This window comes from Sparus aurata, chromosome 3, assembly GCF_900880675.1.
Source record: "Sparus aurata chromosome 3, fSpaAur1.1, whole genome shotgun sequence".
Lineage (NCBI taxonomy): Eukaryota > Metazoa > Chordata > Actinopteri > Spariformes > Sparidae > Sparus > Sparus aurata.
Window position 1 is genome coordinate 5,439,215 of NC_044189.1, and position 23,081 is coordinate 5,462,295.

General features: G+C 41.1%; 1 protein-coding gene and 1 long non-coding RNA gene across 3 annotated transcripts; one reads left to right on the forward strand and one right to left on the reverse strand.

The window, feature by feature from the left end:
- Positions 1 to 2,023: 2,023 nt before the first annotated feature.
- LOC115579022 (uncharacterized) lies at positions 2,024 to 15,031 on the reverse strand. Of its 2 annotated transcripts, XR_003983579.1 has the most exons (4): positions 14,866 to 15,031; positions 13,797 to 13,874; positions 10,201 to 10,295; positions 2,024 to 4,800 (listed from the first exon to the last, which is right to left on the reverse strand). It is a non-coding gene; the product is annotated as an uncharacterized LOC115579022 (long non-coding RNA). The 2 variants fall into 2 exon arrangements; XR_003983580.1 differs by lacking the exons at positions 10,201 to 10,295; positions 13,797 to 13,874; positions 14,866 to 15,031 and adding an exon at positions 7,061 to 8,126.
- On the forward strand, positions 12,350 to 21,238 carry il11b (interleukin 11b). Its single transcript, XM_030412461.1, has 5 exons — positions 12,350 to 12,428; positions 19,228 to 19,394; positions 19,732 to 19,827; positions 19,949 to 20,116; positions 20,231 to 21,238. The coding sequence occupies exons 1-5, from the start codon at positions 12,422 to 12,424 to the stop codon at positions 20,393 to 20,395; spliced, it is 603 nt and encodes a 200-aa protein (XP_030268321.1). The 5' UTR covers positions 12,350 to 12,421; the 3' UTR covers positions 20,396 to 21,238.
- Positions 21,239 to 23,081: the final 1,843 nt, after the last annotated feature.

Sequence of the window (23,081 nt, forward strand, 5' to 3'; positions counted from 1 at the left end):
CACAACTGAACAATGTCCAGACTTTTTGTCAAAAATGTGTTTTTTGTTGCTGGAAATTGTCCTGAGTCCTCCTTAAAAAAGTATCCCCTGATAGTCCTCACAAGTATTTATGCCTCTCTGTGCTTACTTCTCATTTTCAGTTCTGTTTACCAAGATGCAGCCTGGGACAACAATTTATCTCACATACAAAATGCTATACAGATATCAGATTGTCCATTGTTTTTGAACATTTGTCTCCCAACAGAAATATACAACACAGTGACCTAGAAATGTAAACCATCTGCACCATAAAATATTTGCATAAATTCCACCAAAAGGTGACGCCTCTCTGAACGGCACACCTTAAATTAAATGCTCAGAAATGTTGCAATGCGAGTTAACAACTTTATTACCTAAACTTAAGTTATTCAGTCATGCGATACAAATGTCTGTAAGAAAGAGAGCACTCTATTACATTTATAGGATCTTTTAATATCTTAGCTGTACTCCAGGTACATTTTTGTGATGAATGATGATTATTTACACTATGGATTGATTTAAGTAGTTTTTGCTGAATAGTCACAGTAATCAAATGAATAGCAATAAAACCATTTTACCCAAATGAAGAATCTTTCATTTCAAAATTAAGTTTCAGAAGATGGACTGGCTGCGCTGCTGGGTGTTTCTGCTGGTGCTCTTCAGACACTTCAGTGTTATTCTCCTTATTCCATCTTGTGAAAGACTCTTTGTATGTGTGAGATATAATTATTTGTGCATAACAAAAATATAATCCTGTAGAGTGCCTCGGACTGTAGTGTGCAATGTGACAATGATAGTCCTCAGTATTTACACTTCACATTTTCAGTTCCTTTTCTCAAGATACAGTCTGGCACAACAATTTATCGCCAGTCCAAAACTGCTACATATATATGTATATATATATATATATATATATATATATATATATATATATATATATATATTCATAAATATACGAGCTGTAAACCACAGTGTCGTGTATAATTACAAAATCTGCTGGGTTCCTTCTCACCTTGCACAAGACTTTCATGGTGGCAGTGACAACATCAGTGTCTCATCCAGGAGTTATTTTTAGATGTGCATGTAGCAGAATACAGCGCATAATTGTGTTTAAAATTTAAATTTGACAGTTAGTACAAAAATAAGTAAACTGACTGCACATTGTCAGTTTAGTTGTGTTGTGCTGACTGTGTGAAGAGTTTTGACAGAGGGAAGTGAGGAATGTGTGTTATCAGTTGTTACAAGCTGTTACGTACAGACATGTGGTTATAGTTAGACTTCCACACAGACACTTCACTGAGGTGTTGACTTCCATTATGTATTCCAATGCTGCACTCTGGTGGCTCAAACATATGTCTGCAAATGTGTGTTTTTTCATAAGCGTGTGTGTCTGAGTGTGAACGTGCACGTCTGTCTGAGTCTCCTGTTTATGTCGCCCTCTAGTGGCACAAATAGAAGTTGTTTCACACGAGGTTTTGAAACCTTGTCTTATCGTTCTCAGTGTGCAGAGAAAAACAATTTGCAGCTTGATGTCATTTGATTTTATGGAATTGGCTCTCAGAATTAAAAACATATAAATATGTATTTATCACTCATCTTTAGTTTTTTCTAGTCCTGTAGAGAGTTTAGTTTCTGTGTCTACGATTTCCTGCAGAGACAGTGGACTGTATGTGGCGTATCATCCAGAGCAACAGGGATACAGTTAGAACACTGAATGCAGAAGCAGAAATCTCAGAAAAGGATAATCAGGACAATGAGAAAGTTTTTCAAATTTGATTGTAATTACTTCTTAACTCTAAATATGTTTATTCCAGATATGTGCTGAAGCATTTTTTTTTAGTTGTAGCTCATGTGCAGTTGTATATTTGCTGCTTTTTACTTTTATTTAATTTATTTTCTGTATTGACCCATAAATATTAGAAGCAGAGGGCGGCCATTGGGACCAACTCCAGTTTCTACACTAGTGCCTGCATGGGTCAAGAGTACTGACAAAGAAAGACAAATGTTAAGATGCTCATAAGATTTTACTTAGAAAAAAAAAATTAGATAAAAGACCAAGAATAACAACAAATCTGTGCAGCAGAACTTTCCCATTAATCGTCTCATGACCCTTCATGTTTATCTTGCACCCTTTGGAGGGGAAAACACAGGACTAATATAGCTGCATATTAACTATCTATAAAAACTGCTCTAACATTGTTGTGTCATATTTACAATCATTTCTCTCCACCTCAAGCTGCTATAATAATCATATGAGCCATTATTTGAGTGCATTTGCTGATAATACTCGTCTACTTCAAGTAAGATTTTGAATCTGGGACATTAATTGATTTTTCAAACTTCATCCATCTCAAATTGTTCAAATCAAACAATTTGAGAAGAAAAAAATCAGTCTTGGGATTATACATATTTTAGAGAAAAAGGTGATTTAAAGGTCAAATATGTGAGTTCCGCATCAAAATGTCTAAAAACAACCAGACCTTTGTGAAAACGTGTTGTTGAGTTGTGTACTTTCATCATCCCAAATGTGTCCAACAATGTTCAAACTAAGAGAAACAGTTTACTCAAGTTAAAGGTGCGTTCGCCACCGCTTATGGCGAGGGAAGTTGGCAAACAAGACCGAATTTAAGTTGAATAAAACTTCACAAGTAAATCTTAAGTAACATCCATGCGACCTTAATATGTATTAATTAGGCAGTGTTGGATCACTTAAACATTACTGAACAAATAAAGTGAAAGTAAGTGAAGTGAAAGTCATTCTTGAATGTTATTTATTTTGAAACAGAAGATAATTGGTTGTTTTCTGCCTGAACATCTGAATAACAAGCAGATATTAACAATGCTTTTGTTACTCTTCCTCCTCCCTTCTCCTTCATTATGAAGAATGCACTGACACTGATTTATCACCCATTAAGTCTGTGAATGTGTTCGACTCAGCAGACTGTAGTTGACCTGTTTCAACACGACTTCTACGTCTGAGTGACTGGAGGGGGGTTTTTTTTTCACCCGGCCGGAAGCGTTTGCTTAAACAGTCAGTGTTTGAAGAGGAGAACTTGTCTTAACTTGGTGTTGACGGAAGTCCAGTGGGTTACGTGCTTAACACAATGTGCCACTGTCACTGTATTGCAGGCTGTAGTAGTTGTACTGTGTTTGTGATAGCAGTGGAAGAAATATTAGTACTAGTGTAGATAACAAGTAAGGTACAAAAGTATTAGCATTAGGCAACTAAAGAATTTTATTATAAATTGTCTGTGCGATGCATACAGGAACAGGTGACGTGCAGAAGGAGCATATATTAAACCAAAATGCAACGAGAAAAAAAAGTGTTCAGCAGACATGCTTGGAAGTTTCCATCAGACAAACCCATTAAAGACGGAGGTTGTTTTTAAACTCACAGAGGAATTATTCACATTCTCTGGACAAAGATAGGTATTCTGGAAAATAACAGACATAGACTATTAGGTAGGTTAAGCAAACAGTGATGGGAAGTGAATACATCAATAATCATAAAGTCCTTGACTAAAAAATAACTTGGGGAACGATGAATCACGGATTGAAGATGTCTGACATCACAAGGTGGAAAAGAACAACGTATAACTGTTAATCTACTGACTCTTAATAAGCGTCCGTCTGTTCTGTCATGTTAAACTCTGTTTTTCAGGCAGCAGCATTAAGTTGATTCCCTTCATTATGTGGGGCTGTGCTGGTCCTTTAAATATGTCTAATGGATTGTTGTGGAGTCATTATATTAGCCCTGATGAGACCCGGTATAAACATGTGCCCTGTGTGATCCAATCACAAGCGGAAAGCCTCGAAGCGCAGAGGAGAACATCCACAATTCACATCGAGGATTTAAGATATGATCACTCAGACCACATTCAGAGGCGGTCTGGGCTGCACTGTACACAAGAGTCCACATAAAAGAAGGGGCCACATAAAAGAAGAAGAAGAAGGCGGAGACGATGAAGAAGAAGACGAAGAAGAAGATGGAGAAGAAGAAGAAGACGATGGAGAAGGAGAAGAAGATGGAAAAGAAGAAGAAGCAGCAGGAGAAGACGAAGAAGAAGATGGAGAAGAAGAAGAAGAAGAAGAAGAAGAAGAAGAAGAGTACAAATCCTATAAAAATAAAGTTATTGCTTTCCTTATTTCCTTGTTTCAGTTGCAGTTGACATCTTTCGGCACGTCAACACTGTCTATGACAAATTCTTTATTAGCTGGCCTTTAACTTTTAAATTTGACTGATATTATACCTGAAGCTAATTCGGAACATTGTGTCCGTGGGAGCCAGTGATGTGTCCGACTGACTCGGAGCTGTCCACCTGTGATCTAACAGATCTTATATTCATGGAAACCTGTGTTTTTCTTAATATTATGTTGAGATTTTGTTGTTCAATTATCTCCCACTCTCAGGTCTTTTAAAACCTGCATGCTGGTGTTAATGATTAATCTACATCTGGTGAAAATCCTTCTTTTGTAGTTCTGGTTAACATTCCTCCTCCGTTTGTTTTTCCTCTCCTGCCAAGTCCTTCCAGGAGGCTGAGAGGAGGAGGAAACTTTTCACTTGGAGCTGAGAATTTGACAGACAGCCAGACAGCAGACGCTGAGCACTAATACAGAAGATCTGATAAGGAGTTTTGACATCTTTTGGCACGTCACAGTCTAGTCACAGTCTCGTCTCGCGGGCATCCTCGTCGTCGCTGTTTCACCGCAGCAGGAAGTCGGGATGACTAATCTTGAGAAATGTGATGCTTAATTTTTCCTTTTACAGAGTCAGTCGCTTCCCTGCAGGAGAAAAAAAGGCAAATATAAACATAAATGTGCTCTGTGCATGATAACAGCTTTCCAAATAAGAAAGGATCATATACAGGGGAGATGAGAGGCTGAATATGCATGTATATATGTACATTTCAATTAAAGCCACAATGTTTATACTCTTTTTTTCAAATTACAATAATTAAAATGTATTTATTTTTGTATTTATTTATGTTTCATATGCTTAATCATTTCTTGACAACTTGGTATTTTGAGCCTGGACTTTGATTCCTGACATCTAGAGAGTCTACTCAAGGTCAGCAGACACATTTGTTGGGAGATGACCAGGAGGAGCATTTGAAAGCTCTGACAAAGATCACAAGTGAAACTTTCACCTCAGGAGGTGATGGTGTGTTTTTGTAGGTTGACCTGGAAGTTAGCATTGTCCTGGTTTCCTCGATAAAAAAAACATTTGGGATTTATTTGTTGGATTTTGGTTTATTGCAGAAAACCCCTTTGTGATATTTACAAAAGTGCAACTTAAGTCGGCCTGTAAAGATGGACTAGTGAGCAGGTGAGTGTCCGTGTTCAACATGATGACGTTTAATGTCACCGACAACCTCTGCCGTCTCATTCAGACACTTGTTAGGAACCGCCGTTTTTAGGACATGTAAGCACATTTTAATTCAAAGACGTGTATTTACTGACATGTTTTATGTCATGGAACCAAATGTCTTCAGCTTGGGTTACCACAGACCTTGTTTCAGGATGACTTGGAGTGACGAGGGAACCTGAAGTGCTTTTTCTGCAATATTCTGTGACATTGACTGTTTGCATGTTTATTATTTATTGTTTTGAATTGTTCGCCCTGTCTAGGTCCTAATCAGAGGAGGTTATTTAGGAGGATGGAGTCTCTGTATTGTTTGACTCTGATGAAGATGCACCTGGCGCTGAAAGTTTCTTGTCTTGAACTTTGGGCTCTTTGTTCCTGAAGTCTCTCCTGAGTCTCTACTGTCAACTCCTTGTGATGTTTCTTCCTCCCACTGAGCTCCCCTGTGGCGGTCGGCCCCCCACTTTGAAAACCTCTGCTGGAGTGTACAAATATTTCACTCATTGCATCACCGCTGTAAATCATTCGTATGGTACAACACAATCACAGTTTGCATTCCTTTCACTTCCTCTTTTTATCTCTCTGACTGGAGCCGCTCTTTCGACAGCACAGAAGTGAAATTAGTGGTGGAGAGCAGTGAAATTCAGTCCTGTCACGGGTCACGTCCTGAGAAGCTGACAACATGCTCAGTTTCATTTTCCTTCTTTTATCAATTTTCTGGTAATCTGCAAACCTTATTATATTTCCATCAATGATACATATTCTTATGTTCCCACCAGTTTTAAAATCAGATGATGCAAGGTTTCAACATGAGATATCTAGTTAACTGTGCACATACTACTTTACATTTGAAAAAGATGAATTGAAAGGAAGCAGGAGGGAAATGGTGATGTCACATTCTGACTTTAATCTCAGAATTCTGACTGAATTTCTGATTTTTAAAGAGAGAATTCTAACTGACTTTAATCTCAGAATTCTGTCTTTAATCTCAGAATTATGACTTTGATCTCAGAATTATGACTTTAATCTCAGAATTATGACTTTAATCTTAGAGTTCTGACTTTATTCTCAGAATTCTGATTTTCAAAGTCAGAATTCTAACTTTGATCTCAGAATTTTGACTTTAATCTCAGAATTCTGACTTTAATCTTAGAATTCTGACTTTAATCTTAGAATTCTGACTTTATTCTCAGAATTCTGATTTTCAAAGTCAGAATTCTAACTTTGATCTCAGAATTCTGACTTTGATCTAAGAATTCTGACTTTAATCTCAGAATTCTAACTTTAATCTCAGAATTCTGACTTTATTCTCAGAATTCCGACTTTAATCTCAGAATTCTGACTTTAATCTCAGAATTCTGACTTTATTCTCAGAATTCTGACTTTAAAGTCAGAAATAAAAATAAAAAATTCACATGTGAAAAAGAATTTCGCATGTGGCCCTGATCCTCCTCCGTAGTTCATGCACATTTGAAATGAGACATTTAACAATCGGAAAAATGTTAAAATGCTGCAAGTTTTAACGCTTGGCTGAGGAGGAAAAGTTGTTTCAAGTTAAACATGATGAGTTTTCAGTGAATTGTTGGTTTCTAATTTGCTGTATTTAATTAACCCCTGAGCCAGCCTCTCCCTCCTGGAGCCTGGTGGGTGGAGTGACATCATCAGCTAGATTCAACTCACCTGTTCTGCCAGAGGATAAAAGCTGGTGTCTGTCAGTCCTTTATTCTCCTCTCCTACAGGCGGCATCCACCTCATTTTCTCTGTCTTTTGTTTTTCTTCTGATCTATTTCATCCTTGCTTTTAGAAAATATGACTCTTGTTTTACATGCACTTTCTCGTGTGTGTTCACTCCTTGTCACCTCGCCTGAGCCAGTTTGCAACAAATCCTGGATGAGCTCCTGTTTGTCAAGAACTGTCCGGCTGCTACAAGTCGCTCAGCAATGTTTTCACCCCCAGATGTGTTTCCAAGAGCATAAAAAAAACTCTTCCAAAACAAGGGGAAAGACATCTGTAACGTTTCAAGTTAACATGCTAATGTTAGACACAGACAAGGGTGAAATCATATGTCTGTCTTGGTTGGAAAAAAGTAACAGCTGCATAACATTACTGTTCATATGATGATATAAACCCCCTGGAAGAGAACCCAGGATGAGATCAGTCATGTTGAGGGTCTCCGACTGAACACCACACTCCCACATTCTTGAGAAATTCCACAGGAAGCACCAACGCGCCGGTTACTTCAGTCTGCGCTTTGATTTCACGCCTCACTTATTGTCAACGGGGAGATCTAGCCGTTGTCCGGCTGTCACGCTGAATTCCTGCCTAATGCGAGGGTTTCATCTGTTCAGTTTAGTCTGCAGAGCGTTTGATCTCTAAAAATACTCGGCCTGTGTCAGAGCGTCCAGGGTAAAAATACGTCTTTTCATGCCTGCGCTGAGCAGCTTTCGTGCAGGTGCTGGCTTGCATCATTTTCATGTTTAGACTCTAGTTTTTTTTTTCCCCAGCATGCTTTCTTGAAACTTTTCACACTTTCTGTAAGCTCATATCGGATTCAGTGAGCCAAAAAAAAAAAAAAAACCCTGCATCCGTCAGTCTTTTGCGTGCTGCCTCCCCCACTCACCCATTCACTGCTGCATTCCTCACATTCCTCCATTCAACAGAGGTCAGAAAAAGAGAGCGAGGAACGGATCAAAAGCAGAAGATATCCGGGACGTGGGTGGCTGGGGAAATGATTACTGAGTCTGTAAAAACCACTATTGAGGACAAGCCCCCTTCAACCCCTCCTAACACTCTCCCTATTACCCCATATGGGTATATTTGATGACAAAAGGAGGCCGGACGAGTCAGCGACCGTTATGACGTGCCTCCCTCTGTTTCCGTGCATCACTTTCACTGGCACAAAGTTCAGCAGTTCAGCATTTCAGGCCATCTGTGATCCCAACTGGAACAAAACGACAGGAGGAGCATGCTGGGTTTTTTTGTTTTTTCTTAATAAAAGAAGTTTCAGGATGCAGATCTCATGTGTTAAGTTTTTCTCCATCCTGGTGGGTGGAGATTAAGTATCACAAACATTTCATAAGAAGCAGGAAACTAGCTCTAGCTTCTTGGAAACCACAACGTCATTCCTCAGATTCAGCTTAAACCCACTGACAGTGCAGCCTTAACATGCGCCAAACCGCCGTTAAATGAAGTGAGTAACATAACGATGCTCCAGATAGTTTTTTTAGCTGAGTAAGTCCTGACTTATCGAACAGCAGTTAACCTGCTCATTTTCTACACTGTGATCAAGAAGTTTCCACTCACAAACACATCATGGGAGTGAAAGTAATAGTTGGAGTGACGCTGCCAGAGGTAAAACATGATTACACCTCATTGCATCATTGAACTGTTGACTGCCGCTGCACAAGGAACTTGTCTGCAAATTAATTAACTGCCAGAGCTTTTTATTATTTTGCCTGGCAACTAAAGCATGCTTAACATATTTATGGTTAGGGGAAATGGGAGAGGAAATATTGTGTTTTTGGTTAATAATTAATAAACACAGCACTGACTCAGACTTTTAAATATTTCACAGAAAAAACACAATCTTTCCCCAACCAAGTATTTGTGGTTTTTCCAACCATCCAACATGTTTTTATGGGCATTTGCCACATTAAGAGTGGAAACACAGGATATTAAAATAAAAGACGAGGTTTGAAATGTCAGTTTTGACTGGCGCTCTTTCACTTGAGTCCATCCAACTGCAAATTCTCCCACTACTTCCCTTCAGGCCTCCTTCCACAGAAACACCTGAACTCTCCCTGCCTGATTACACTGATAACGACCGCCCTGAAGCTCTCTAGCTCTCTGGACCAGTGGGAAGATGTGTAGGCTGAGCAGCTAACAAGCTGTGACTAGCTGGTGAACCAGATATTTTCTTAATGAGTTGGTGGAGACTAAAGCCCCATTCGCGCTGCCTTTTCAAGCCGGGAGTCCTGCAGTGATATTCCGCCTTGCTGTTTGTTTGAAACTAACACAGGTGGAATCGGGGGGCGCTTTGGATACGCCAGCGGAGGAAGCGACAGAGGTGAGACGACATTTGTACGTAAGGGAAAGCCAGCAGCGCGGGACAGATTGTGTTCAGTCTGACAACTAAACACATCCTTCACTCATCAAATAAAAGAGATAAGTCCCCCATTTTAACCCACAAAGCAAAGTTACCAGACAGAACAACAATAATGTGGTGTCATCACGTCTGTCCAACCAACTCTTTGTCACGTTTCCACCTGACAAACAGCGTCTGTCCCCGGCACTGAGAGCCAGGCAGCTCCCGCAGGTGACTGACGGTGATAATGTGACGTGATTTTGTCTTTATCGCCTTTCACTATTGCGTTGTTGTAGTTACTGAAAATGATGGAAAACAGCAGCATTCTCCGCCAGTAAGCGCCTGATAGAGTCTGCTATTTACTGATGGCGATCGTGTGATGTCAGATCACAACATCATGATGTGTACCGTTACACCACTTTCGGTTCTGCAGCTCTGGCATGCTGAATGAAATGACACTCTGGAGAGGTTTTATGGCGGCGCTGCTGTGTCCAGTTTGAAAATACAACGGCAGAGCGGAGGTCAACATTCACCGCAGCGTTACGCAGAATCTCTGACCCAACAGGGCTTAATGGAAGAGTTGACGTTTATCAGCTGACACTGTTAAAACTGTATAATGGTATGAAACATCTGTGTGTTTACAGCTTGTTTCTGTTACTCCGAGTGGTCAAACAGCTGATCGTGCAGATGTCAATGGCCACTTATAATAATAATAATAATAAACATGTTAACTTACTGATCGAGGAGGTTGTTCTTGTGGCGTCAACACTTGATGCTCTGTTGCTTTCACTGCGTCACTGGTGCCGTCTGTAGGTCACTTGTAAACCATTTCTGGGAAATAAAGATCAAGCGAGAGACAAAGAAACTGGAGGAAATGTCATGCAGCATTGCATCATTACAAAATCATCTTGAAACCCGTTTTAACATGATAGTAGTAGTAGTAGTAGTAGTAGTAGTTTTAGAGCACTTTCTTTCAACAGATTGTTACAGCCTGAATATGAACTTTCACCCCACGTTTGGATGAATGACAAATTCGTGTCAGAAACTGGAGAAATCTGTGAAACACTGACCTGAAGCCAGCACCTCCTCACACCTGAGCGACAAAATAGACTTCCCGCACAACATGTATGACCATTCAAAGGGTAGTGTCACATCACGTCATGGTTACATTTAAGATAATATGATGGTTTGAGTTAGAATAACATTTGTCTATGTCGTGAGTTTCGCACGCTATGGAAGTTGAAGGTCCCATGTGCAGGATTTCAGGGCAGGAGAGGAAAATAACATTTATGATGATGTTTTCATCAGTGTATAATCACCTGAAACTAAAAACTGTATTTTTCATACCTGAGGATGAATCTTTTATATCTACACAGGTAGAAGGTCCTCTTTCACAGAGTCATGTTTCTACAGTGGCCCATAATGGTCAAACACAACACCCGTTCTTTGGCATATTTAGTTGATTGCAACCTGCAGCTAAACTGCTAGATGCCACTTAATCCTACGCACTGGTCCTTTAACTTGCATACGTAAGTTTAAAGTTGGGTTTTCAGTGGGCTCCTGCGGTTTTATTCGACCCTGACCTTCTCCCAATGTGGACACTGTTTATACGACGTCACCTGACTTTTCCCTTTGCCTCTGTCACAGTTACTATGGCAACTAAAGGCCACCGCCAACATACTTTGGTCGTGTTTAATCCTCTTAGTGGACCATTGTTGTCATTTTTCTGGTGAAGACAGGCAAGTTAAAACTGACGGTAAAGTTCTGTAACCCTCGAGGAGAACTGCAGACTTGAGACACTGTCATTTGAGTCATTTTTAGAAACAAGTGTAACAACATTAACCTGGTCACGTCCACACTCTCACCTTAGGAGACACCTGACTGAGTCAGAAAGTCACACTCATCTCGCTACTGCAATGACTTTCACTGAGAGGAAGCTGACGTGACTCTGAGGATGCCTCTGTAGAGTAATATCTCAACTCTGCAGAATTTCACAACTGTAACCTCAATTTCCAGAAAGAAAGTGGATGATGGCTTTTTTTAATGACGTTTCAGGAAGTTCTCATAACTGCCAAACTCGAGAAATTCCACAAAAGCAGACGCACACGTAGTAAAAGTGGAAAAAAAAAAGAAACACTTTATTCATCCTGGCAGGAAGCCACACTGGGAAGTGCCCAGTATGACCACAGACTTGTAATGGGTGAAGCAGCTGTGGTTCATTGTGGTTGTGAGCAGTTCGCCTCCCTGTGACAGGAGGAAGGACGTCTTTGTTTACTTTAGTTTATCATCTTTCCTGCATTTATTATTAATGAACTGCGCTGCTGGGATGTTGTCAGCTCACTTTCACACTCTCTCCCTTTCATTTCTTCCTGTTACATGATTTTTTCCAATGAATATCTGCATTGGAAGAAACGTAGGAACAAGATAAGATGTGTTCCAGTGTCCCGAACTCGATTGATCGCGTGATAAAGATCGTTTTCTTGCCACGTCTCACCTTTCTTGGGTCTTTATTTTATTCACTGTCCGTCATTTAGGCTCATACGTACGGGACAAAATCATTAAAGTAAACTCACAGTGAGGTCAAACAAAAGAAGACGGTGAGGTGACGACATGAGGCAGCAGAGAAGGAAGAGACTGCAGGATTGCTCAATTATGTATTTTCTGATACTTCAGTTAGATTTTATTGATGATTTACTTCACTCACAATCACCTCCACACACAAACAAGACACTCTGAGTTTGTTTCAGATGAGGGGGGTTAGAGGAGGGGAGGGGGGGGGGCTGTCCGGCGTGGGCGTAGAAGCTTGAATGGCGACGATGATGACTCAGGTGATGTGTCATACTCAGTGCTATAAAAGGGAACTTTTACATTTTGTCCACACACACACAAACACACACAAGTACAGTACACACACTGGACTCAGAGAGAGGTTTGTTTACTTCAGCGGCAGCAGAAAGATGAAATGTAAGTTTGTTTATGATACTTTTACAGCATGTGTGTGTGTGTGTGTGTGAGTGTGTGTGTGTGTGGAGGAGGAGGAGGGATGTGCTGCACGTGGTCTTTGCTTTTACTTGATGCCTGAGTGAGTTTGAGACAGAGAGTCTGTGAGAGACAATGAATGAATGAATGAATGAATTAGTGAGTGAGTATCTGTTTGTCATTGGCTGCAATTTAAAGTGTTAAAATGTGACTGAGTTTCTTTTGAATTTCATGAACTACGCGCTGTTTGAGCTGTGATTGGCTGCTTCTGTGTGTGTGTGTGTGAGTGTGAGTGTGAGAGTGTGTGTGTGTGTTAGGGGTTTCCCTAAGTAGTTTGAACTCGTCAGCAATATGATTGTGTCCTGCTGCATCAGACTTTTTGTAGTCAAAACAGCTTTGAGTGAATTTTTACAGATGTACGTCGTGTTATTTCACCTTTATCGAAATAATCTCAGATTGAAGGTGAATAATGGTGGAAACCTGAAGCAGTGTCACGGCTTTGTTAGGGATGAGTACTGAAAGATGGAACTAAATGGACCCAGGCTTAAATTATTAAAGGAAGCAGTATTAATGTTATTGGTGTTTCAGCTAATTTATTTAACATCTCAGTTGACAATCTCAAAAATCCTGCCCCATTTTCTTACCCAGATATGCCTCCGTCAACGTTTGCGTTAAACTTACATGTGCTCTGTTATTCTGTATTAAAACGAAAACACGTTAACGAGACGTCATGTTTTGCCGCGTTAATAAAACCTAACATCATGAAATTATGCTTCCATTGGGGACTGTAGTCTGTTAAACACTGCTGCAGCCGGCTAAACCAGATGAAGCTAATATCAGTTCGGTTCCTAATTTGTTTCATTTCACATAGATTTTCTCTTTAAAAACAGAACAAAGCAATAAGAGTTATGACACCGGATCAACAAGCAGTCTTGGAAAGAGTTGCATCAAATTGTAACGTTCTCGATAAAGACAGTTAATTGTTGAGGCGTGAAATGCTGATGCTCTTTACATGGAAAGTTTTATTTTGTTGAGTGAATCTGAACGATAGCCGTCACTCGTCTTTGTGGGGGGTCAGATAGAGTCATGACCTGACAGCCAAAACAAAGACAGGAAAGTGAAGCTGTTAGCGGTTGTGGTCGGTGAAGTCGAGCTTACTAATCGATTACTAACTAATTACAAAGTGAAGAAAACCTGGTGACTAGTAGCAGCAACAGAAGTCAGACGTGTGTTTGAGCGTGTGTGTGTGTGTGTGTGTGTGTGTGTGTGTGCACACGAGTCAGGCAGGCAGACGGTGATGACATCATCGCACGTCATCAGAGCACTTTCCTGTAATGTAATCTGCACACTCACTGTATGGAGACGGATCAGTGGCGTCTCAGGAGGGGGAGTGATGTCATCTTAGCCTAGTGGCCACACGTGGAACTGCAGCTAAAGAGAATAATCACACTGAATGTGTTGATGAGGAAACAGGACAGCAGTTTATACACACACAGGGCTCGTTAAAGAGACTTTGCATATTCGATATTCTGATTGATTGAGCGCGTCAACGAGGAGTTTTCATGACGGCGCGTGTGTTGCAGCCAACCGTGTTTTTATGTGACTGTAATGTAATTCAAAACTGGAGTTATATGAAATTGCATGTAATCACTGTATCGGCCAACCAGCCGAAACATGAGCCCGGTCATCTGTTGTGAGGATTCACAGATGTTTTGTGTATTGTTGTTGCCAAGTGCAGAAAAGGAAAAAAATCCTGTTCATGAGCCAAAAGAACAGAAACTGTCGTAGGAGCAGCACAAACACAGACATCCGGTGCTTTCACTTTGAAAGGCCAACTTGTTGTCTGTTTACACGTCCACACAGCAGCTTTATCACTGATGTACTTCTTAGCTTCCATGTCTTCATCTCTGCCATGAGGTCCAAACCAAATCGCGACCCTCAGTCGGTGGCGTGTGACCTATCGTTGTAAGTGTGCTCCTCTTCTCATCAGAAAAACAATAGATTGACTGTGAAAGCAGCTTATTACGACACATATTTACATTTCTTGTAGGCGGCGAGCTCTAATTATTACACGAGGGAGTCCACATAGGGAGGAATAAAAAAAACAAGCACAGTACTTTCACCCAGGAGAGCGATGTTCACCTGCAGTGTGACGCCAGAAAGTCTGTGTTGAGTTATTTTAACTCACTTATGTGGTTTAGTAGCATCATGAACATAAAGTAGGCAAGTCGAAGCTGAAGTTAAATACGTAACTTAGTTGTTTTAACCAACCTGCTGCAGTCGTGTTGTTTTGACAGCTGTCTTATTTATAATTTCAGGAGTAATTTGTAATCGATCTCTTCAGTTGTTCAGGTGTGAGGATGTGTTGAGATCAAACAGGCTCAACACAAGTCACACAGTGCAGGAACACCATTCTACTCACCATTCGTTGAGAGTCACTGTACCATCAAAATGATTTTAAAACCGTTACTTTAAGGTGAGAATGTTACATAATGCTGCTTTAAGTTTATATCAACTGTCTCACCATTATTCCTATAAATCAAAATTCGGAGATACAAAAGCACATCAAAACTGCCTCCTCACTACAATGATCCTCACTGAACATGTTGAAAAGTGAAACTTTTCACTTGTGGTTCTTTGACACTTAACAGTTTCTTAGCTGGTTGGTTTTGGAGGAAGTTGATATGTGCAGGGCTCTTCCTGCCATGCGTCGATCACATCTGTTCAGAAGTTCATCGGCAGTTCTTGAAAGTGGGCTAACAGTCCATCTGAGGACACGAGGCGTTCACTGTGTCAGAGAGAACGCAGGAAACTCCAGCATTTCTGACGATCTGGACAGAAGTGGAAGTGCGTGAGACGCTGCGTGGATGTGTTGATGTTGGGTGCGTGAGTGAGCGTGTGCTGACGAAATGACCTGCTAAATACATCAAAGAGCGTCTGACTCTGCTGCTTAAGCACTTCTGCTCTGAGCTGTAACGCTGTCACAGCTGTTCACTCTGCCAATAACATGACTGTACACAACACTGCCGGGGGATATTTTTCTAGTATGACAGAGGCTTTTTGCTGATGTCCTTTTCAGTAATTTTCCTCAAGCCTTGTGAAGTTTGTCCAACTTCTTGTTTATATCCGTAGCTGACTGAAAACTCACAGGAAGCCTGACTGTGGAGATATTTGACAGGGTTTGTTGGCAGAAAGCTGCACGTCCTCTTCAGTGTCCAGTTGTGGGCAACGAGCTGTAAGCGAACATCTGTTTGTCTTCATCCAGGGGTGTAATGGGATTATACATGTTCAGTGTATAAACATATTATACGTGCAGTTAAACCAGAGTTTTTTCATGCTATCGGAAGGAATTCAGTAGTAGTGAAAGGTCTCACTTCCAGATGTTACCTCACCTCCCGTCACCTGAGCTCACCACACCTGCCAGACGTGGAAATGCTGTCAAACTGACTAGACTGTTTCTGTTATTGGCTTGGAGTCAATGTGTGACTCCCAGTGAAACGTGTGATACTGTATATGATGCAATATCTTATTTTTCCCTGTGAAAATGATAAGACGGGGCCGCAGTCAAGGTCCCGGAATAAGATCCAGATGCGAGTGTTGATGAGTATAAAGGCAAGACTTTGCAGCTGTTTCCACGCCTGTGTTGACGCCGAGACAGGCTGCAGCTGACATTCGACCCAGAACAGGAAAACACAAGTAAACATATGATGGAGACAAAAACACAAACAGAGCAGAGCAATTGATTGTTTAAAAAAGGGGAGAAAGTCTAGAGCGTGAGGCCCCTTGAGTAAAACGGACATTAAACTTTAAGGCGCCAATATGAAGGTTGTGTAAACATGTTAAAGTCATAATCCTGAAGATTAGTTTTTAAAGGTAAGAACGTGTAAGGCCATGTTGTCGGATTCTTACTCCAAACAGACAGGGAGCAGCATGTCAGCAGAGTAACCGCTAACTGCTGCTAACTGTAGCTGCTGACGGGTAGTTAGCTCAGTTAGCAATGCAACTAGCAGTCCAGCCCAGGAGGTCGGGGGGCCAGGGGACTGTTGGTGTTGGGCTGGGATGGGACGGGGCTGTTCTACTGTCAGTGAATGTGATTTATAGTTTTAGCTCATGCAAAGTCTGACTAGATAAAACTACATGAGAACAAGCCAGAGTCAGTGTCAGTGGACTGGAGTTTCCTCGCTGAGACCTTTGACCTCAAGAGGAAAAACAGAAAGTAGTTCCTGCTGTTAAGTGTGTGAACGGTAGTAAAAGTGTTTAAAGTGCTCGGCGTCAGACGCTCAGAGCAAAGTGATTGTTTTCTCTCTCTAGAAGACTGCAGCCCGAGGCGTCTGCCTGGTGATGTCACCGCACAGATTAATCTGAGTCACACCGCTCCGCCGGCTCCCCTCTCCTTTTCCAACAGGAGGCCCAGAGCAGGCTGGGAGAAAAGCAAAAAACCCACAGCATACCTCTCATTCCTTAACCCTGACCTCACACTAACGGACAGTTCATGTCTTTGTCTCTCCGGGATTTTTGAAGTTGCGTGAAGCGAGGAATACATTTACAGACGCTAACGTATCTTGATCCAAGTGTTGTTCTTTGAGAGGAGTTCGTCACAGACTAAGAAAGCTTTAGAGACAAAGACAAAACAAAGGTCAGAGGATTCATCTGCGGATGTAATGAGAGGGCTGTGGATACAAAGATAAGGAGATGACAGCTGTGCGACACTTTGCTATTTAAACATAGAGGCCCATTCATTCAAGGCATTTATTTATGTAGCACATTCCAACAACAAGGCGATTCAAGTACAGGATCTCAGCGCCCTGTCTTGGGCCTTTGGTCCTCTGTAATGTATTAATTAAGACTAGAAAACTTAAACTCTTTGATCAAAGCTGCAAAGCTTATCAAATTGTTTCTCTCAATAGATGACTGTGTGATGTGAAAGGTGTTAAACGCCTACAGAATCACACGCAGTTCCCGAAAGCTTTACAGGCATTAGCCTCATTCAAGCAGCAACGACAGGAAAACCTCTGTCAGTGATAACGCTAAAAATAAACTAACGACCTGCTAAACACTGAACCGCAGACAGACACAGAAGATATTTCCTCAGGTGTTGGTGGAGACCAAACATAGAGCTGAAACTGGGGTGGATGTTGGAAACATGACGTTGATTAATCTGCTGTTAAGTTATCTGTAATATAATTAAATCCTTTCAGCCAAAGTTAATCATTGAGACCTAAAGCAATAATGGGTGTTACGTATTATGTGAACTGACCTCTAAACCTTGTAATGCTTCCCCGAAGCCCAAATAAAATATCAGTCTGCAGAAAATCTGTCTGTTTCCTCCTCTTCAACCCACACTGAGCCGCCGAACATGCTAACAGTAAATCAGTGTCTGACCTAGTTTGGCCTCTAAACCTTCCGTCACACCGCAGACCTTTTAGATTGACTGTAAATGTCTGGATCACAGGATGCAACTTATCAAACATAAGGTCAAACTTGATGTTTCTGTATGTTGCAACTTTCCATTTGTTTAGGTTCAGTTTTCTATTCCCCTCTCGTCATAACTCTGTGCTTATGATTGCTTTGGTTTAGGCACAAAAACTACTTTGTTAATTGGGAAAACATCATGGTTTGGCTTGAAATACCTCCACAGACTCAAACTGCGGTCGCCCGTTTGTAATCACATTCAGACCTTAATGATTTTCTTAATTGGATGCTGTTGGGTTGGTTAAAACAAAGTGGATCTGGGGAATCAAGTGTCGCCTTGTTAGATGATTCTAGAAATGAAACACACGTCTGACCTAGCAACACTAACAATAGAGCAGCTAGGCTAAATTAACTCTTGACCTGGCAAACAAGCTGTAAGGCATCAATATTCTGAATGTGTGATATCAGTGGCGTGCGCAGACTTTTTGAAGGGCAGGGGAGAAAAGAAGGGCACTTTAGCGCGCATTTTGGCTCCCAAGAGGGCACTTTAGCACCTGTTTTTGTCACCCAAGAGGGCACTTTATCATGTTTTAACCAGCCAAGGGGGCAGTTTGGCACGCTTTTTTGGCTCTCAGGAGGGCACTTTAGCGTGCGTTTTGGCTCTCAGGAGGGCACTTTAGCGTGCGTTTTGGCTCTCAGGAGGGCACTTTAGCGTGCATTTTTCAACAATTGGGCCACGAGGGGGGGCGACTCCCCCTGCCCCCCCCCCCCACTTGTGCACATCACCGTGTGACGTAGTGTGATGGTGACTTCTGACAGTGTTTCCAGTGAGACAGAGGAGCTTCTGTTGATCCGGACTTTGACCTTTTTAACTTTCAAAGATCTTTTTCATGCACAAGAACCTTGAACACTCATCAGTTTGTTGTCTCGTTTGTTCCTCCTGTGACTGTGTCATAAATGGCTGATTATTTCCTGACTTTCTGTGCGAAGCATTAATTGAATCAGAGTACAGCTGTGCATGTTTGGGTTGGAAATAAAAAATCAGTTTCCATGTAACTTTGTGGTTTTCTTACTGATTCACACGCATCAGGTCAATCAGAGGGGAAAAATGTGAGTTGCCACACACTCAGCTGCAAAGTGAACGCTGGCGAGTAGCCACCTGTTGGGAGTGCAGCTGTAAACTCGGGCTCAAAGCGCCGCAAGATGTTATTGAGCTGCGTCACGCTCTGTGATTGTAGATTGGTTACCAATTATGCAGCTCAACACACCTCAGCACCTGCTAAAAGCTTCACGTGTAGATGACACGAAACGTCACAGCTGAAGGAAACAGAAACAAACACTAACAGTTTTTTCTCTTTTCTTATCATTTCAGTAATTTGTGACTCCACCCTTTGTCTTCTCCACCTGCTGCTACTGGCGGAGCTGTTTGTCCACACCTCGTCTCGTCCCACCAGCAGTCCAGCCATCTGTGGCATGTTCGGATCGATGATCCATCAGGTGGACAGGCTGAAGAACTTTTCCAAAAAACTCCATGGCTTGGTAAGGTTTCACTGCCACACCAACATAATTCCCTTGTAATTATTGTAATAAATGTTACATACATTTGTTAAACACGGGCTTAAAGTTTCCTATGAAAATTTCCATTTTTGTTATTTTCACTGTAGCCACATGTGGAAATTCTAATGTTGGAAAAAAGCTAATCTGGATGTATCAGATTCACACGTGGAAATCAAAACTTCACAATAAAACAAAGACACAACCTACCACACAGTGATTTAAGATTTTTCTCTCAAGGTGTTTGAAATCCCAAATATATCTTGAAAATGTAATTCTGGCTATTATACTCAACCTTCACTTCTCATCTTGTTCCCAACAGAGCGACACTGAGCTCTCAGACTTTGTTGTTGCTGAGACCAGTCTGGACTCTCTTCCTCACATACAAGCTCATGCTGAAAACTTCAGTTCATTGAAGGTAAAGTTTCTGGAATCAGAGAAATTCATGTTTCCAAACACTTTCTTACTGTAATGAGTGCATGTCAGTAGCAGCAGTTGAGTTAATATTTTCTCTTCCTGTCTGTGAAATGTCTCCACAGGTGAATGAGTCACTCTCCCAGCTGTATGTGTTCACTCAGTCCTTCAGACTGCACGTCGACTGGTTGAAAACAGCCCAACAAAATGTCAGTTTGTCCTCCAAGGCAGCAGAGAGCGTCAGCACTCACCTGCTGCAGCTTTCCAACCTGGTTACTGCGTCTCTGAATCAGGTGAGACGACCAGGATGATTCGACTCTTTTACAAGGAAAATGTATGAAATGTTTGGAAATGGCATGAAGCTGCTGCCTAAACCTCTAAACCTCCACCTTCCTCTCTGTCCTCAGATCAGTGAAGAGGTTCCTCAGTCACCGACTCCTTCGCTCCCGGTCGTCTCCAACGCCTTCGACGCGCTGCAGTTCTCTGTCGAGATCTCTGAGCGGTTACAGGTCTTTCATGACTGGTCCAAAAGAGTGTTACGGATTCTCAAGGGAACCTGCCGTAGACTCTAAACCTCTGCCTTCAGCTCAGAAGCAGCTGCTGAAGGAACCGCACAGAACCACTGTTAACTTTTCCCCCAGCAAAGAGTTTAACCCTCGTAAGCAAGATGTCAATGTCTATCGTTTTATTTATTTTATTTCTTTTAGGATGTTAGCAAGCTGATATTAGCATTTAGCTCCAAGCACCGTTGTGCCTGAAAACAGGCTGCTAACATGGCTGTAGACTGTTGGTGTAGTTGTTACTCATGATGTTGTGCAGGTCCTGATCTTATCGGGTCGTATGGGCCTGATTGCAGAGTTGAACTGTTCTGATGCAATAACAGTGAGGCGTTCAGCTCCTCACACATTGTACGGGCATTTTACATAAGTTGTCTTCTGTGCGTGGGCCGTCACATTAACAGCTCTTCAAACAAAGTGTAATTCTTTCGCTCGTGTGTAAGAAAATATGTGTATGCCACATTTTACATGTAGCCTTTAAGATGTGCTGAACTAATGCACTGTGCAGCGGTACTCCACCTGTGACCTTTACTTCCTCTGAGACTGTTTACATTCACAGTGCCTGCTAAGTGTTGATTTACTTGATGAGCTAAATGACAAATTTCATATTTTTATACTTTTGTTGTTTTTTTAACCTATTTAGGATGCTATTTATGAGCTTTTTATATTATGTATGTGACGATGTTTAGTTTGGGATGCAGGCATCTCACCTTTTTCTATGGGTATCTATTAAGTAATATTTAATAATATTAATAATAATGTATTGTCATAGAGACGTTTGCTATTTATACATTTTGTATGATTTGGTTTTGTATGTTTTACCTGAAGTTATTAATAAAATGCTACACTTGAAACAGAGTTCTGCGTCTGTCTGTTGACTGGTTCACACATAATCACACTTTACACAACACTGGATCAGTTATCCTGTACAAAACCTGAAAACTGTGTATTTGGAAATAATCGTGTTGGTTGAATGAAACTCGATCTCATATAAAAAAAAAAAGATATTTTTAAAGTAGAAAACAGTAACTAGAAAATGATTTCTTTATTGTTGTTCTTAAATGTATTTCTATTGATTTCTGTTGTTGACATTGGAAATGGTACAAACAAACTACGTTAGCTACAGCTACTGTTAGCCACATAAAATGTACATTGAGTCTTTGTTGTTTTGTTTTTCGTGAGTTTTTATGAATTGTTACTACTTTTGTTGTATTAACAACAACCAGAAGTGTCCAAGGAGGTTTTTTATATGCCTGAGGCCAGCAACAGGAGAACATCCAGAATGTGTTAATTAAAACATTAATATATGATATATAATAACTACTAAATTGACAGGGATTAAAACCATTGTGAGTCACCTTGACTTTAAAGTTTTAGTTTGAGCAGGATTGATCAGGTACTGACACCACTGATATTAAAGGCTCATTCTAAGGTAACAAAACACAGCAATTCTTAGTTTCAGGTAATTATGCATCAATTAAAGTATCATTATGAATGTTATATTCCATTTGTACTCAACGACCCCCCCTAAATCTGACACACTCGACCTTTAAGTTCAATTGGAACTTAACTTTTCCAATTAGATTATTACCATGAAATGCAAAGTTAGCAAAACCTGTCAGTGCAAAGTGGGTCAGAACATGCAAAAACAAGCATTTGTCTAAAAGTCATGTGGTAAACAATCACTCCCGGCTTACTTACTTTCTCTGTTCAGCCTATATTTAGTACCAAATTACAAATTCCCCCTGGAGATTATTACGACATAACAGCCATGTGAAATAAAGCACTGGTGACACTTTGTCATCTGCTTCTTCAAACGTGAAAAATGACTGCTGTTAACTTCGCTGATGTGGAAGTAGCTGGACCGATGACAGTAACTGTGCCCGTAACAAACTTTACTGTGTCACTAAAACTCCACATCTGCTGCTTAAACGCAAACACTTGTAAAGCACCGAAGTTAAAAGCGTCCACACAAGGCTGAGTGACACACATGGGAATGTACAGACCGCCGCTGTTCAGCTGTGAAAGTGACCCGCAGTTACACACAGCGACTTGTGTAATGTCAGCGCGATGACATGTGGCCACAGACAGATGATCTCACTAACAGACAGACCGGCCCTCTAACTAACGCCGGCCTCCAGGAAACATCTGAGTGATCCTGCACTTGCATGTGGGGACTGTGGTCACTGGTAGCAGCTGAGAGCCGCAACCCCCAGTGGGCCTGAGCTGCAGAGGAAAATCCTCTGGCAGAGAGGAGGGAGAAGGAAGACAAAGCAAGAAAGAAAGTTGGCTGACAGATCAACAGCTTGTTTTTCTCTGCAAGTAAGAGTTACAGTTTTGGTTGTGTGTATCATTACCAAATAAAATCCAGAAGCAAAAGAGGATGCTGATGTTGAGGTGGATGCACAGGCTGAAATAACTGTTTTTTTAAAAGGTTTCATGTTGTAGAAAGTCATATTTCCATGTCTTTTTAAATACAAAGCAAATCTAGTTGCCATATGAATACTGAAAAAGTATTAATCCACAGAGAAACTGGCACAGAACATATTCAGAAACTGTTTTTCAAATGAGCCGCCTGAACTGCAGTAAACAAATATACAGTAACCGTCCTCAACCACGCTCCAAGCACAGCCGAGGCTGCAAAAACACCTGTAGAGCTGATGTGGAAGCACGATGGGCGGTGCCTGCTCAGGCCTGTGAG

What these genes read in the sequence shown, in the direction of transcription:
- il11b (XM_030412461.1), top strand. An exon ending in CCAAAAAACTCCATGGCTTG is followed by an intron (nt 19,395 to 19,731) that starts GTAAGGTTTCAC and finishes TGTTCCCAACAG; the next exon opens with AGCGACACTGAGCTCTCAGA. An exon ending in TTACTGCGTCTCTGAATCAG is followed by an intron (nt 20,117 to 20,230) that starts GTGAGACGACCA and finishes CTCTGTCCTCAG; the next exon opens with ATCAGTGAAGAGGTTCCTCA.